The sequence below is a fragment of the Jaculus jaculus genome, chromosome 13 (assembly GCF_020740685.1).
Source record: "Jaculus jaculus isolate mJacJac1 chromosome 13, mJacJac1.mat.Y.cur, whole genome shotgun sequence".
In the NCBI taxonomy this organism is placed as follows: domain Eukaryota; kingdom Metazoa; phylum Chordata; class Mammalia; order Rodentia; family Dipodidae; genus Jaculus; species Jaculus jaculus.
In genome coordinates this window covers 36,906,156-36,923,032 of record NC_059114.1, presented here as the reverse complement: position 1 = coordinate 36,923,032, position 16,877 = coordinate 36,906,156, and the positions used below count along the sequence as shown (strand labels likewise).

Here is a 16,877-nt window from a genome sequence, read left to right as displayed (position 1 = left end):
AAGATTTCAAAAACAAAAGCATCTATATCAATAATAATTCATGATAAAAACTTTTAACTTAAAATATAAGTAAATGGGAATTTTTAGAAAACAATTTTGAGGGGCTGAGTGAGTAAAGTGCTTGTTACACAAGCATAAGTGCTTGGGAGGTTCTGAGACTGCTGAGTTCAAGTCCCCTGTACCCACATACAAATCTGGGTGTAGTTATGCTTGCTTGTAACCTCAGTCCATGGGAAGGGTAGGGGGGCAGAAACCAGAGAATCTCTGAATGAGAGGCTGTCTCAAGGAAATATATTTGTGAGTAATAAAGAAAGGACCTCTTGCCTCTGCCAAGTGTACAGGCACCTGCACACATCTGGATATACCACACAGAAGTCAGATCATACAACACTCTATATGTACTCTGCACACAGTGTTCCCCCTCACAATTTTGAAATACAAAGACAAATCTAGAGTGGTAAAAGAAAAGGACTGACATGTTTGGCTATATAAATTTTAAAACGACATTACAAAAATGTGTTAAAGCCCAGAGAAAAATGGATAGTCCAGAAAAAATATTTCTGAGATATTTTAATGAATTAATTATTTAATTTTTAAGTGTATCTGCAAATTTAAAAAGCTAATTATTAATTAAAATGGCAAAATACATGAGTAGGCAGTTTGCTGAAAAAAATACTTGTGCAGGCAAATACAACTTAAAGACATGAATCAGTAAGTCAATCTTTTCAATGTCAGGGCAAGGCAATTTTATATTATAGTGTTGGGGAGGTGAAAAGTAAGTCCTATATAATATTTATATGACGGAGAATTTGTGCAACATATTTGGAGAGCTACTGACAATATCTGACAGCCTTAGCAAAATATGCATTCATAATTAGCATTCTATTTCGACAAGGTTAGCCTACAAATATATGCACAAAAGCCCATTAATGATACATGAGTTAGCATTATTGGTAACAGCAAATAATTAAAGCATCTTTCAGTATTCATCACTCAGTTCAGTATTTTGACACAGTGGAAAACAAAAGAATGGTTTAAGATAATTATATCCGTCTGTGATGTATGAATGGGCAGAGACAATAGAGTTCACAGAAAATGTTTAATCTATGCTGCTATAGAAATGATGCTATAGTACTTGCCCAAAGGGAATACATACGTGCAGAGAAATCTCTCAATGGACACATACGAAGTTGTTAACAGTGGTTGCATTCTTGGAATGGAACTACAAGCTTGGAATGGAAATAAGGCCCAATTGTCTTTGGACAATTTTACTTTTAAAAATAATTTTTAATGTTTACTTTTTAGGCGTCCAGACACTATACTTCTGGTTTACAGTCTCTCATCTTGGAAGCAATGTGCAAGTTACATCTAATTAGCTCCATTTTACAGATGGGGCATTGTGATTTGGGAAGACTGAGTAGCTTGTGGGGGTCACACAGCTGGTGTCCTTCTCCTGTCATCAATAGCAAGACTTACGTAAGCAGCTTGTGGGACTTGGATTCTCAATAGACTCGCATATGGTCATGATTTGCTACTTCCTAAGGCTGGAATCAAGGTTTTCAAATATTGTTATTCCAAAAATAGATTAAAGTGGATGTTCTGCTTTTCTTTCTAGAATGTCCTTCTCCCAACCCCATGTGTCAGAGTGTTATTTCCAACTCTACAAAGGATTTCCTCTCTTCTTAGCTTCAATACTGTTTGTCATATGAAATTTTGAGCCTGGTTGATGCTAAGAGAAGGAAAGAACAGCAACAGTACTGTGTCTCAGAACCAGTCAGTATGTTTATGTGTCAGGAAACAGTTGAGAAACCGAATTTGACTCAAATAATTCTAAAGGTAGAGAAGAAGAAAGTACATGTTGCTTCATTTGTTAACCACTGATGGATGGGTAGCTAGGTACACAAAACATCATTATGGGTGACTAGAAAGATTGCAGTTAAGAGCCTGGTGTCGAATCTGAAAGGCAAGTACCACAAACTTACATTACTATTAGATTTCTGCTGACAAAACAATCCACAATTCTGAATTCATCTCCCTTACGCTGATAAGGTCTAAGTTTATGAGGTTTGGCTGCATTTAAATTTTTTTTTTGTTCATTATTTATTTATTTATTTGAGAGTGACAGACATAGAAAGAAAGACAGACAGAGGGAGAGAGAGAGAGAATGGGCACGCCAGGGCTTCCAGCCTCTGCAAACGAACTCCAGACACGTGCGCCCCCTTGAGCATCTGGCTAACGTGGGACCTGGGGAATTGAGCCTCGAACCGGGGTTCTTAGGCTTCACAGGCAAGTGCTTAACCGCAAAGCCATCTCTCCAGCCCTTGGCTGCATTTTTAAAAGTAGTCTTCCTGCTAATTTGTGGCTGTGTTGTTGGGATTTAACTAGAGATTGTTAAGAGTGAATTGGAGCCTCTCTTCCTATCACTTTTAATATGCCCCCGCCTTTCTCCCAAGGTTATGATGCAGGTGAGGGGTGAGTCTGCATTTGAGTCTGTTCTGACTTTGACTAAACATAAGATGTGCTATCTCTAAAACTCTAGGCTTGAATTTGTCCGAGATCTGACATTTGGGAAGGCACACTAATGTAGGCACTTTTGTTAATGTACATTTACCAAGAACCTGGCATGTAATCTTTTGTCATTTTAGTTAAAGCCTAAAACGATTTATCAAAAGACACAAGTCATTAAGTGGATTAGTGTCACAGTGAGGCTTCCTGCTTTCTAGGTACTTGTGTATGTGGAGATTCAAAATGTCATTGCAGCTTCCAAGGCTCGGCTGTGGAAAAGTCACAGCGAGATACTAGATTTGCTCAAGATAAAATCTTGGGCTTGCAAATAAATACTGGTTATTTTCTTTTAACTTCACCATGGCAAGTAATATGTAACTGACACTCATAGATTGAGTGTAAGAAAATTGTTTTTTTTTTTATTAATTAGTTTTGTATTCAGCAAATACAGTCAGTTTGGTACTATTATTAGGTTCATCCGTGACCTACCCCCTCCCCTTGGCCCCTCCTTGTTGAGGTATATGGGTCATGCACTGTGGAGTTAGCCCACAGATATGGGTAAGATAAATGTCTCTGCATATCATGAAAATTGTTTCTTTAGTGATATCAGTATTTCATTCAAGATAAAGCATGTAGAAGTATTTTTCAAATTATTTTCATGACAATTCAAGGTAAGAAATGCCCTAAAATTATAAACTAAAATAAAAATTTCAGAGGCAATATTTCACTCTTACCTCACTTGAGGAGTTTCTTGTACTTTCAGTTCTATTCTACTAAAATTTTAATGTTTCTCATGACTGACAAACCTATTTTCTAACTCACTAATGGGTCTTGACACACAGTTTGAAAAATGTTTGCTTAGCTGACCCACATACTCATGGTGCTCATCTTTGTAAGAAGCAATTGTTTGGGGGCTCTTGGGTGTCCCTATAGTTTTATTTAATTAAGTTTTTGAAACCCAGCAGTCACTGTTGTGGACTGTGGGAACTGCAGAGATGTGGCTTCCCCTACTTGAGTTGGGAATGTTCTGTCTGAGGTTGCAGAGGATCCAACGTGAGAGAAATGGTGAGTTCTGCCCCTCATGAAACTTGTGCTGTGGGGATTAGTCATCCACATGAAAAATCACTGCAGTGAGGAAGCAGCTTTACTAGTACTTCATGGGTCAAAGTGTTTTCTCATCTATGAGGGTCAGTCCAATTTTTACAGGTGGGCATGTTGAGACACTGAGGCTGTCTTTCATCTCAACTTACATTGCTATTTTGAGTCAAAATAAAATAAAATGATTAACTTAAATAAAACGAGCTTCAGGAAACTCAGAAAGACCTCTTTAAAAAAAAACAGAGATCAAAACCAACTATTGTTGAAAAAAGAGACAAAATAAATCTCAGAAAGAAATGAGAAACACTTCCTAGTGTTTCAAAATATTTCCTGAATTAGCTCATAAAATCTCTTATTTGGAATCTTCTTATCTTGATCCCTATTTCAAAACCAGGAAACAAAGTCAAACATTATTTTAAGGGCTCAGGCAAGAAACCAAAGACTGTCACCTGCCAGAAAACTCTCTAGATGTTGTTATTCTCATCGCTCAGTATTTGTAGCCCAAGAAAACATGCATGTTACACTGAAGCCTGCATGGTACCTTGCTTGGTGGACTGTGAAAGGCACATTTCAAAGATCACTTCAGTTGCAAGCCTTCATCAGTGGAGTGGTGTGCTTGTTATCTGACTGTGTCATGAGGTTAGCTCCTTCTGCTCCTGATGGGTGTAGTAGCTTCCTGCTGGGGAAAACTGAAATCACTTAGATACGTGAGGGCAGTATAAGGACAAGGGGAAGTGGACCTACGTGCAGCCATGTTCCTGTCCGCTGTCATTTTGTTTATAGATGTTTCTCCTCTCATCGGTGGTGATGACAAATCCCAGGTTCCGTATTCTTGGAGAGAGCCCTACTACATCTGCTCTTCTTAGCACTCAGCAGGAGTTTTAATTTTCAGTTTATTTTTGTGAGAATTTCATCTATAGGTCTTACTACATGATAAGTTTCATAATGGTAAGCTCTATGATTAATATATGTGTTCAATCAGTCTTATCATAGGACTAAAATGGTATTTTATGGTAGTTTGGCATTTTGTTTTAGACAGGAAATTTCAGTTTAGGCTAATCTTTGTTTATTATTGATTAACTACTAAAGAGAACATGAAAATAACTCCTAATCTTCTTTCTGTTGTTTTACAGTCAACTTTGACCACTTTGAAATTTTGCGAGCCATCGGGAAGGGCAGTTTTGGGAAGGTGAGAGCCAAATTGGTTAACTACTGCACTTATTTAGGTGAGGGACAGAGGGTCCCAGAATTATTGAGGTACTGGGACTATAAGGAAAGATAACTCAAAAATGTTTAATAATGTATCTCTGTAAGATTATTACCATGATTTGAGGAAAATAAAAAAAAGGTTGTGACACAATGAATCATGTACTATTCTTAGAATTATCTCATTCAAGTCAGATTTACTTACTATCATGAAGTTGGGCAGTTTTTTCATCCTAAAGAAGATTATGATTCCAGATTCATGTTCAAATTACATCAGCTGTTTATGCAAATAACAGCTATCTTGTCAGTGTGAAAGTTAATTCTTTTCCCTGAGAAAAGGAGACACCTACATCTTTTCCCCAAATTATATCATGTTATATTCAAAAACTTGCTGTGAAAAATATCCAGTGTGTGTGCTGGGGAGATGGCTATGTGGTTAAAGGCACTTGTTTGCGAAGCCTGCTGGCCTGGGTTCAGTCCCCTGTACTTGTGTAAAGCCAGATGGGCATCTGTTTTCAGAGGCAAAACAACCCCTGGTACACACACACACACACACACACACACACACACACACACACAAATAAAAACAGGTGTGGCACATGACTTTAATCCCAGCTTCAGGAGGCAGAAGTAGGAGGATCACTGTGAGACTACATAGCAAATTCCAGGTCAGCCTGGGATAGAGCAAGACCCTACTTTGAAAAACCACCAAAAAAAAGAAAGAAAGAAAAAAAAAAACATAGTGTGATTTATTCTAAGATACTTCTGTATTCCAATTTTGATTATTAGTTTTTAAGTAGAGACCTCTTTTATGATAGTGTATCATGATGTTTCACATTGAGTTTCATTTTACTTAACAGGTATTCTATGGGTCCCTAAAGGCATGGCAGTTGACGCTCCCCAGCGCTTGGCGTCTTGTCACATTACCATCTGTGGCTCTGAGTGGAAGCTCTTTGCACAGTGCTGCTCATCTCAGTGTGCGAGTGCTGCCCATTCCAGCCCCTTCAAGCAGGGTTAACAATGCTATTTGGGGCTGGGGAGATGGCTAGTGGTTAAGACACTTGCCTGTGAAGCCCAAGGACCCAGGCTTTATTCACCAGGCCCAGGCAAGCCAGATGCACAAGGTGGTACATGCATCTGGAGTTCATTTGCACTGGCTAGAGGCCCTGGCACACCCTTCTTTCTCTCTCTCTCTGACTTTTGCTCTCTCAAATAAATAAATCAAATATTTTTTAAAAAGAATGCTATTTATTCTTGGAGGAATCCTGACATGGAGGCATAAATGTCTGAAAATTCCCAGAAGCAATCAAAGACAAACTAATTCAAGAAAGTAGAGATCCAATTACTAATCCAATATGTGGAGAAGGAAATGAACTCTTTGCTCTGAACTAAGTAGGAATTTTGACATCAATCTTTGCAAGTGATGAGGACTCTAAGCTCTCCTAGTAAACATGTCCTGCCTTGTTGCTCACAGCCACAATTTGTAATCTCCCTAACCACTTTCTCAATTGGGTTTCATTATTAGGTTTGCATCGTTCAGAAGAATGATACCAAGAAGATGTATGCCATGAAGTATATGAATAAACAAAAGTGTGTGGAGCGCAATGAAGTGAGGAATGTCTTCAAGGAGCTCCAGATTATGCAGGGGCTCGAACATCCTTTCCTGGTGAACTTGTGGTAAGTGCTTTGACTAGACCATGGATGGAAATGCTGCTAGCTCCACCTACAAACACAGAAACACATCTTGATTGCTTGGTGTGCACTGACAAAATCCTCATTAGGATTTTCCTTAATTGTTTTTGCTTTTCTTTGGCTTTGTGATGAAGTAACATTTTCGTTGGGTGCTATGCTAGAGACTGAGCTCAGGTCTTTGCACAATGTAGGCATGCACTCTACAAAAGTGTGATTTTTTTTTCTTTCTCATTGTCACTAATGAATAATCCTTCATTCAGTCATCAGGAATCTTGTTGTTGAGGTCATTGTTAAAGCATTGTACTTAAATAGACCAATAAGGAATGTTTCCATATGTCTCATACTAATGAGACAGATTTTTCTCAATGAATTATGGGGAAGACATTGGGTGAATAGTAGGAAATTGGGTGAAAAGTATGGTATCACCTGTTGGCATGAAGCTTATTTTTGAGATTAGTAAAAAACATGTTCTCTAGGATAATGGTAATATAACTCATTTCTCTGAGGCTCACTTTGTTAGCAGCTACCTATACTTGTTGCTATAAATGACAGGTGTTGCTGTTCTCATCCAGTTGGTCTCAGGAGAGCTGGGGCTAACTTGTGTCAGTAACTGGCATTAACTGGCTGTGATCTGTTCTTCAGCCATTAACATAATCCAAAGCTTAGAAAATGTCAGGAAGTTTGAGATATCTATTACCCCTGTTCTTTCCTTATGCACTGAGATCTTTATATTTTTCCCTCATTTTGTTCTACATCATAATGCATCCATTATGTTAAGAGCCAGTTCTTAAAGCTAATTCAACATGACTATTGTTCAAATATGGATACCAAGCAATTCTTACTTGCCAACAAGGGCGAAGAAAGTAAAGGTCTTTATCCAGAGAATGCAAATGGAAAATAATTGAAATTTCACTGTACTTAGGGGGATCTTATTGGAGAAACTAGAGCACAAATCCTCTTTAACTAATATAGTTCATTTCATAGACAATTTGCTCAGTACTTCTATGCCTCAGTTGAAAAGAAAATTGTTCTGCATGATTTGGAAATAGATCTATTATAGTTTGTGCACTTCTCAGACATGGTTAAAGTCTAATTTTGGCTCAGCCTTGGTATATTTATTAGTCAGGTTTTCAAAGTGGCCTGTTCAAGATGCTGCCATGTAACTTCAATGTTAAAATGATGAGGCGGCTGTCCTTTGTTTGCCAGTGATCACAGCAGCTCTCCACCTTAGGAATGACAAGGTGCTGCCACTTCACAGCCTTCCTAGGACAAGAGTAATACTTTCCTCCTTTAAAAATTCAGCAAACTAATTTTCCCTTTTGAAGGCCAAGTTGTCTCCATAAGACTATATGTAGCATTTGCCCTTTTGTCTATCCTTGCTATGTAGCCAAAGACAATAAAGATAAGTGTGGCATGTTAGTGGTATTGTGGTGGGTATAGCTGCCTTCAGCAGATGAACATACAGGCACATGAATCTGAAAAATGCTTAGAAATTTCATTTTTAAACTTTATATCTGTGTTAGTTTGAATGGATGACCCTCAAATATATTCAGGATTTTATTAAAGTTTTTAATTTAGATCTGCAGCCACCTTACTGGAAGAGGTGATGCTGTGGGCAGATCTTAGGGTCCTGCCCTAAGACATGGGGCTAGATTTGTAATTCCAGTCAAAAGATACGCAAAGCACTTGAGCTTTGTCTGGAGTTCCTAAGTGTGCTTGCTTATGGTACTGGTGTATCTTGCGGCTTTTTTTTCCTCTCTCTGCTTGGATCTGTGAAAGTGGGCCAGCTTCTTTTGCCATTACTTTCTCCATAACTGTGCCTTGTATGGAAGTTCATCTCAGCAAGCTGAGGCTGTCTACTACAGCATCTTCCCAGAAAACAGTCTGTTCTCTACACATGTATACCTGGTGACAGCCTGGTGTATGTACCATAACATCTTTTCTGTTCTCATTCTCACATTGACTCTCATGGTAGAATATTGGGCACACTTCATTGATATGGGAGAGGACCTTTCTCATACACACCATGATTTTAGAAGCACATTCAAGACTAGAAACCAGGAGTAGGCATTCCTGGGGGGAAAAAAATAAAAAAGAAAGCTTTAGCAGAAATCATTTTCTCTTTCAGTACTTAATGTAAAAATCTTCACAAAAGCATAGTAATTCTTCCTAGTGAATACTGTCATAATCAGTACAGTGCTTGTCAGTCAGTGCTTCTTAAGGTGTAATAATGAGTCACATTGCTAGAAAACAAGGTTACCATTTATAACATGGGTTTCTTCTGTGGGTGAAATGAGGCATTTGGGGCCTTGCAAATGTTTTTTAGGTTTTCTTTTTTGCTTCATGAAGGTACAAAATTCTGAATATTTTCATCCATCTCTAATGGGCCAGAGTGGATGTCCAAAGACAAATTTGAAAGATGCTTAATCCAAAAGCATCATGGGGAGTTGTAGGTGGAATATTTTCAATTTTTTTCTTTGCTAGAGTCGGTTATGATGTTCCATCTTCATTCTTAAAATTAAACAATTTTTAAAATATTATATGTAATTTAATTGATATTTATGTTCTAGATAAACTTTTAGATTATTATGACATCTCCAAGGCCTCAAGAGCTGATTTTTTAAAAAAAATAAGCATTGTACAATTTCTAAAACTGGAGCTCTACCCCACTCTTGTCTTCTCTTGGGCAGGAGTACTCTGTACTCTCTCATTTCTTCTTCTTTTAAATGCTTTAAGTTCTATCTATAACCTGATAAAGTCTTTCTAAACTTAAAACATTAGCAATAATTTAAAACTCCTGCCTACATTTTATTTGTTTTATGGGTAAGGTTTCTGTGCATCTCCATCTTGATTTGAATAATTTTCTCACCCATGCTTAAAATACCCCAAATTTCTGGGGATTTGTTCAGAAAATTCCACTTTCAAACTGAGAAAAAAAGTACAATCTTATAAACAAGATTTATATGAATGTCAGATTTTTGTGTAGGGGTAAATATATCCACATATATGACACTTGCCAACTTTTCTGTTTATTGCAATCAATTTGAAAATTAAAAAAATAACCTCACAGAAAAATGAAATTTCTCTAATAATCTTACCCCTGTGCAATATTCATTGCTCACATGTTCATGTGTGCTTTATAGAAAAAGAATATATTTTTGCATATATTTTTCTGTTTTTCAACATTTGCCCCATTCATTCCTTTAGGAATATATGGAACTACTGAGATCTTATCATTTGGGTTGCTAAATGCCGAATGTGTAAGTTTTTGTTTGTCAAATAAATAACCAATAAACAAATAAGTAGCCAATAATTTCTAGCCTGTGCACCAAGCATCGTATTAACACATTTTAAGGGAAATTCAGCATTTAATATATCAAACTTCAAATTAAACTGGGCATAGTGTATTTTCATTCATCAAATCTGACAAGCCTAGTAATAAAAGATCTATAGCATGAGGACCCAGTGATAAGCAGGAGTGGACAGAGCTCTGCTCTCCACACTGTGACCACTAATAGGGAAAGACTGGCGTCAATTAAATGGACATGAATATATGAACTGTAGGAAGGCAAGAAGAGATTAAAGAATGTGCTGCATTTCACGGAAGGTTTACCAGTGCGAGGCAGGGTCTTAAAGGAAGAACATTTAATTAATGTTCAAACTTACCAGCATCCCTGGACCTTGCCCCACTCAAGAAAAGTCCTGAGATATAGGACACTAACAAGTGAAGGCTGCCAAACAGGGAAAAGGCAGGAAAAGTAAATACAGTCTTCCTGTGAGTCTCTCCCCCAGGGCCGTTAAAAAAAACCCTGGCAACCCACAGCCGGAAAGCAAACAGACTCATCCTTTGGGGAGAGTAGCCCTCCAGGTGGCTCTTGTTAATTGAGATTAAACCTGCAGCTGCACACCCCCTCCTGGGGCCCATCTCTGCTGCCTGGGTCCCTTGGCCCTGTGAACAGAAATTAGTTTCAGTAAATTAGAAGGCAGATCATCTGTTTTAAGTGGGAAAGAGCACATGTACACAGGGCATGACAAGAAGTACTATCAGACTGCTGAACACAGCTCCATAAGCAGTTCCCTGGAAGCTGTCTCCAACATTGCTACTCAGCACCTGTCACTTGATGGAGCCACGACTGTGAGACCTCATGTGGCTTCAGATCCACAGTCTGAGTAGTAATAACAACCCCAAGAATGGAGTCCTGTTGTTTTGGCTTTACACACATTGCAGGCTTCATTCACCTGGGCACACTCAGCCATTAGTGTGATTAGTAGTTTCATTTTATACTAGATCCTGGAGCACTGAGTTCAAAAAATTATCCCTGGTTACACAGACAGGAACTACCAAGCCAGAACTTCCAATTCTGTTTTACACCATTCCTTGCAGACGTCTTTTGAGACTCCCTTACAAAATATGTAAGGTGGCACAATTTGTTTTGTTTATTATCTTTCACTACTGCAAGAATATAATCCAGATAGACAGGACGTTCATATGACTTTTTTGTCCCATTCTGAACAGTGTCTAGCACACAGCAATAGCTATCCAAATACATACCTGTTGAATGAGTGAATGAATGAGGGAAGTTAGTGATAGGACCAGGCTATTGGCTCATGGTTAATTGCTTTTTTCCCTGTCATACCACTGCCACTTTTGTACCATCTCACACATAACCCTGTATAATCTGCCAACTCCAATCCTTTGCTAGCTTTGGGGTGTCAGGGACCTGAGTTTGAATCACTGTTCAACCATTTGCTAACTAAATCGGGCCAAGTATCCTGCCTAGATATTTTTTCTTGGTTTTCTTATTTATAATTGTGAATAACAGCAATAATCATGTCAGAAGTGGTTACTATGAATGAAATGTAGGCATAAAATTCCTTATAAAGAAGGTGCTTAGAAGTGATGACTTTTTTAAAAAACAAAAGGAATGAAGGCTCTTACCAAAATGGAATGATGCCTCTGCCATTATCACCAAGTATATCTATTTCTTATAACCCTGTGGACTGGCTAGGCAGTTCTGGTCTGGGAGGATTTAGCTGAAGCTGCATGAAGTATGAGTTATAGTCAAAAATAATCTTCCTATTACTTTGTTTTTATTTTTGAAATTTTTTATTTATTTGTAATCAGTCAAAGATAGAGATAGAGAAGAGAAAGAGGCGGGGGGGAGGGGAGAATGAGCATGCCAGGGCCTCTGGCCATTGCAAATAAGCTCCAGTACCACCTTGTGCATCTAGTTTTATGTGGCTACTGGAAAATTGAATCATTAGTCTTTGCAGACTGGCACCTTAACCACTGAGTCATCTCTCCAGTCCCTGCCTAGTTCCTCATGAATGGGGCTGGCCTTGTCATCTCTCTTGCTATCTGGTCATAGGGGTGTCTTCATCTGGTGGTAGAAGGTTTCCCAAAAGGAATGAGGGTGGGACACACTTCATGAGGAAGCTCTTTTCCAGCTTTTGCCTGTGTCATATCTTCTAATGTCATACTGGCTAAAGTGAGTCATGGGGTCATGTGCAAGGACTGGAGAAGTAGGTTCCACCACTGAGGTACATCATGGCAAAGTTGGGATCACAGCAAAATTGTATCACAGTAGGTCAGGCAGAGAAATTTTTGTGACTAGGTTTATGAACAACCATCATGACAGGGAAAATGTTTTTCAAAAATAGTAGCAACTACTAGTTGTGCTGGAATTGAGAGCAGTGAGAGGTTATTGAGTGCGTGCAGCTCTGTGAAAGTCTTCAAGGAAAGATTTGGCCTTGGCTTTGACCCTAATGCGCATGGTAGAGAGAAGCAGTGTTATTGGGTGTTGTGCACAGTGCACAGTAATTGCACCATATGTAGTTGATGAGAGAATGGTAGACTGATGGGATATGGGATACGGAACTAGCCAAGTTGCCATAATGCAGACAGTGATTCATTTACTTACCTATCTATATTAGAAAAGTTCCCTTGGTAATAGAAACTGAGCTGAGATGAAATTCACTGGACTTGTGTAGGATGACTTACAGAGGAGGAGCTGAAGTTGAAGGAGCCTGCATAAGGCCATAATGAAGGCAGTTCTAGGAAGCCAGCACAGGGACTGATGGACAAGCACTTGAGACAGTCTGGGCTGAGATGAGTCAGCTCATTTCCTAACCTTGAGTCACTCCCTCAAGATTCAAAGTCTTGGGAGAGAATCCAGTTGGTCTTGCTCAGAAAACATTGCCTATTCCTGGCTAAAAGAAAGAGGAAAATGAACAATGACTCCTGGAATATGGGCCTGAGCAACCTGGATGCCAGCTTTGCTCACTGAGATCTGAGTTCCAGCAGATTTATGGTGAAAATCAGGAAAACCTTAGTCCTGTTCATTTTGAGCTGCTGCTCAGTGATCCAAGAAAGATAATGAGTGATTCTGAAGTTTCCATCCAAAAAGTCCAACAAAACCCAAATGTGTAAACTGTTGGCCTGCAGATGCAGTTCAAGGACTTAAAGGAAGTGACTTTGGAGAGAGAGTAGGTAGGAGGTAAGGGCTGAGGCTAGAGGCTCTGAGTCCTCATAGAAAAGGAAGGTTCAGGAAAGCAGAGGAGAAGCACACAGGTCATGCCCCCATAGTTATTAACCCAGTTATTCTTCATATTGACCTTCTCCACTCTTCTGTGCATTTATTTCTCACCCCTGCATATTTATCACAATGTCCTAATTACTTAGCTTTATACTGTATTCTCAGCAATGTAATTTTAGGATTATATTGGCTATAATTGGCTCTTTTTAATTTCTTAAAAATTTTATAATAGCTTTTCAATTTGTATTTTAAGGTTGTTATTATTTATATTGGGTAATGTTGAAACTATAGATTAATTCATGGAAACTGATATGCTATTAAGATGGTAACTCTTTCCATTCATACCCTAGATATTTTTTCCTTGGCTATTTAGGTAGCCTTTACTTTTTCCCTGTGCTTTCAGGTTCAATGTAGTTCTTAGTGTAGAGGCCTACTATATCTGTCTTTAGATATTTTTATTCCCAAGTATCTGATAATTTTGATATTTTGTATCAAAGTTTTACTGTAGTAGTCTATTTCTTATATATAAAAATAAAATTTATGCTTTATGTCTAGTGACCATGTTAAGGTTTTTCACGAATTCTACTAGTCATCCCACAGTTTTTCAATGTTTGCAGTTATGTCATTTACATATGACAGCTTTATTTCTTCCCTTCTGATCTACATGCCTTTTATTTCCCTGTTATTGCATGTATACTGAGAACATATTTGTACAAAAGCGATAGTACTGGGCATGCTAGCTTCTGTCTAGTATAATGGGGGAAGGATTTTTGCTGTTATGATTTCACATATTTGCTGTAGATAGTATACATAATCAATGATAATAAGAAATGTCCTTTCAATTCCAGATTATATTAGCTTTTTTAGAATTTTAAAAATATTTTATTTATTTATTGGAGGGAGGAAGGAGGGGGGATACATAGAGAGAGAAAATGGATGCACCAGGGCCTCCAGCCACTGCAGAGAACTCCAGAAGTATGTGCCACCTTGTGCTTATATAGGTACTGGGGAATCAAACCTGGGTCCTCAGCTTTTGTAAGCAAGCACATTAATCACTAAAATATCTCTCCAGCCCTATATTAGTTTTCAAATGAATGTGTACCACATTAAAAAATAACTTCTTTTTAAAAATGAGATTATTTCTGTGATATGATGAAATAAATTAATTTTTGTAGCTTAACCTTGGTCAATAAGGGAAGAAAATTTCCTTTCTGGCCAGGGAGGCAAAGGGATGGACAATCCACTGTACCAAATGAATGTTGTATTTCTCTACTCTAGAGAAAGACAGATCAGCAAATGTAACTCAGAACAACCTGTACCTCAGCACGTTTCCAGACACTTTTAACCACAGGGGCCATTTCCAGCCCAACCAAAGCCCCAGACTCATCAGCTTAGACCGAGTTCTCTCTAAAATGGTCTATGATTGACAAAAAACACACATATTAATTTTCAACACACTTTTATTTTCTTTCCTGGAGTCCTGATAAGACTTATTTGTAAGAGTCTCATTTAATCGTCCTCATTAACATCTGAGCTAATGTCTCTCCGTTCTCTTTTACATGAAGAACAAGATGATGTTATTCCCCTTTGCATGTTTAATGGCTGTTTTATTCTCTGAGGGAACCATCTCAGGAGATTTGGTAGAAAATAATAATAGCCGAATTTTCCCTTGGAGAGACTTCACAAATAATATCTCCAGGGTCAGTATAGATGATCGAGAGGTTACAAAATATTCAGAGGTCTGCCCCATAAAGGTCAGCACTTCAGAAATATTAACAGTGACATCAGAACATCTGGAAAAAGGTCTCCAATCTGTATGTGATTTGCAGATTACACACCATCTTTTTTTGCATTTTTTTGCCTATTATTTTTATTTGCTTAGTTGAGAGTGACAGACAGAGAGAGAAAGAGGCAGATAGAGAGAGAGAGAGAATGGGCACGCCAGGGCCTCCAGCCAGTACAGACGAACTCTAGATGCGTGCACTCCCTTGTGTACTGGCTAACGTGGGTCCTGGGGAATCAAGCCTCGAATCGGGGTTCTTAGGCTTCACAGGCAAGCGCTTAACTGCTAAGCCATTTCTCTAGCCACCTTTTTTGCATTTTTAATGCAAAAGTCACCAATTGTACATTTTACTAAAGCTTTAGTTTATGGCTTGAAGCACATGAATATGAACATTAGTTTCTGTGAGGATTTTATGATTCCATATTATCAATTTTGTTAACCTCTTTCATAATACGTTGTGCTTCTCTTTCACAGTTCTGGTCAAACTTTGTAACTATTTGTGTAAGTAGTTATCTTTTATAGATAACTGGCTTCAAGAAAAGAAAAACCATGGCCTTTGTTTTCTTCTCTATACTGAACACCTTGTGCAAGGACATAGGCAAAATACATATTTGTGTAATGGCTATCAAATAAACAAGGCATGTTATGTACCAGGCTATGTGCCAGGGGTTTTTGCCAGAGGTGAGAAAGGCATAGAATTCTCCTGTTAATCACTCATGTGAGGAATTCAGGCTACATAAATAAATTAAGTAATGGTGTTATACAGTGCATCCATCTATCACTAGCTGCCTGTAACACTCATAAGGAGAGATCTGGTACTGTGGATGTGCAGAGGGGAGATGGAAGATTAATATGTCATTTACATTTGGCCAGGAGTTCCAGAATAAAAGGCAGATACTCAGATCACCCCTTTATGTCCTTGAGACTTATATAAGATTTTTCTTGCTTCAAAGGAAGTTTTAGTTAACAGCCATTATAATGACTATATGCTAACTCTTTCACATCTAATTTATCCACTGCCCCAAAGATCTACTCAAACTTTATGTTGTCCATGCACAGTGTCATCTGAAGTTCTGTCCTTCCCCAAATGAACAGCCCATTGTACTCAAATTTTTGTATGCCTTGTGATATAATCACCAATTTTCACCAAGTACAGAGTTGTGAAATATGTAAATGTGCATGACATCAATTCAGTTTACAAAAACCCAGACTGTTCAAATGTTTTAACAAAATGATTTGGTTACTTTTGTAAAAAGGCTTAGAATACAAAAGGTGTCAGTCAGGGAATCAACTTTAAAAAATATTATTTAAGACAACTAGTTTGGATCCACTTTTAGGTCCCACAGTCCAATAAATTTCTTTTTTTTTAAAGAAAGGAACACTTGTACAATACAAAAATGTGAACTGCACTGGTTGCCTTAAAATTAATGAAAATTATCTTACAAAGATTAGGATTAAGATTAATTAAAGTTACCATACAAAGTACTAGGTGTCACATAGCATTTGTCTTTGTTGACTCTCCTCTCCTCTTTCTTCCTCCATCTCCTTGTTCTCCTTTTCTTTTTGTTTTTGTTTTGAGGCAAGCCCCACAGTCTGGCCCTTTGTTTAAATGTGAGAGAGTGAGAGCAAGAGTGTGAGAGAGAAATGGTGCACCAGTGCCTTCAGCCACCGCACTTAAACTTCAGACACATGTGCCATCTTGTGTGCATGTGTGACATTATACGCTTGCATCACCTTGTGTGTCTGGCTTACATGGGACCTGGAGAGTTGAACATGAGTCCTTAGGCTTCACGAGCAAGCACCTTAACTGATAAGCCATCTCTCTAGCACCTGTTCTTTTCTACTCCCAGAATCCTTACTTCAACTTTCATATCACATGATTGGGCATTTGGTGCAAATTACTAGCTTACATAATTTTCACATATCATGAGACTAACACACTGCCTACTGTGCTAAGGAGGCATATTACAATTTACACATATTACACATACTGACTCAGTGAACTCATTTCCCAGTGAGGAAATATATATTAGATATTTGTATAAGAATGTATTTTC

At 38.2% G+C, this 16,877-nt stretch overlaps 1 protein-coding gene across 2 annotated transcripts in view; it reads left to right on the top strand.

Annotated features, from left to right (window-relative positions):
* Stk32a (serine/threonine kinase 32A) overlaps positions 1–16,877 on the top strand; it is a 134,301-nt gene that overhangs the window by 43,555 nt on the left and 73,869 nt on the right. For both annotated transcript variants that reach the window (XM_045133129.1, XM_004664735.2), the window contains exons 3-4: positions 4,737–4,792; positions 6,335–6,486. In XM_045133129.1, the coding sequence (XP_044989064.1) occupies positions 4,737–4,792; positions 6,335–6,486 (208 nt within the window). The remainder of the gene's footprint in view (positions 1–4,736; positions 4,793–6,334; positions 6,487–16,877) is intronic.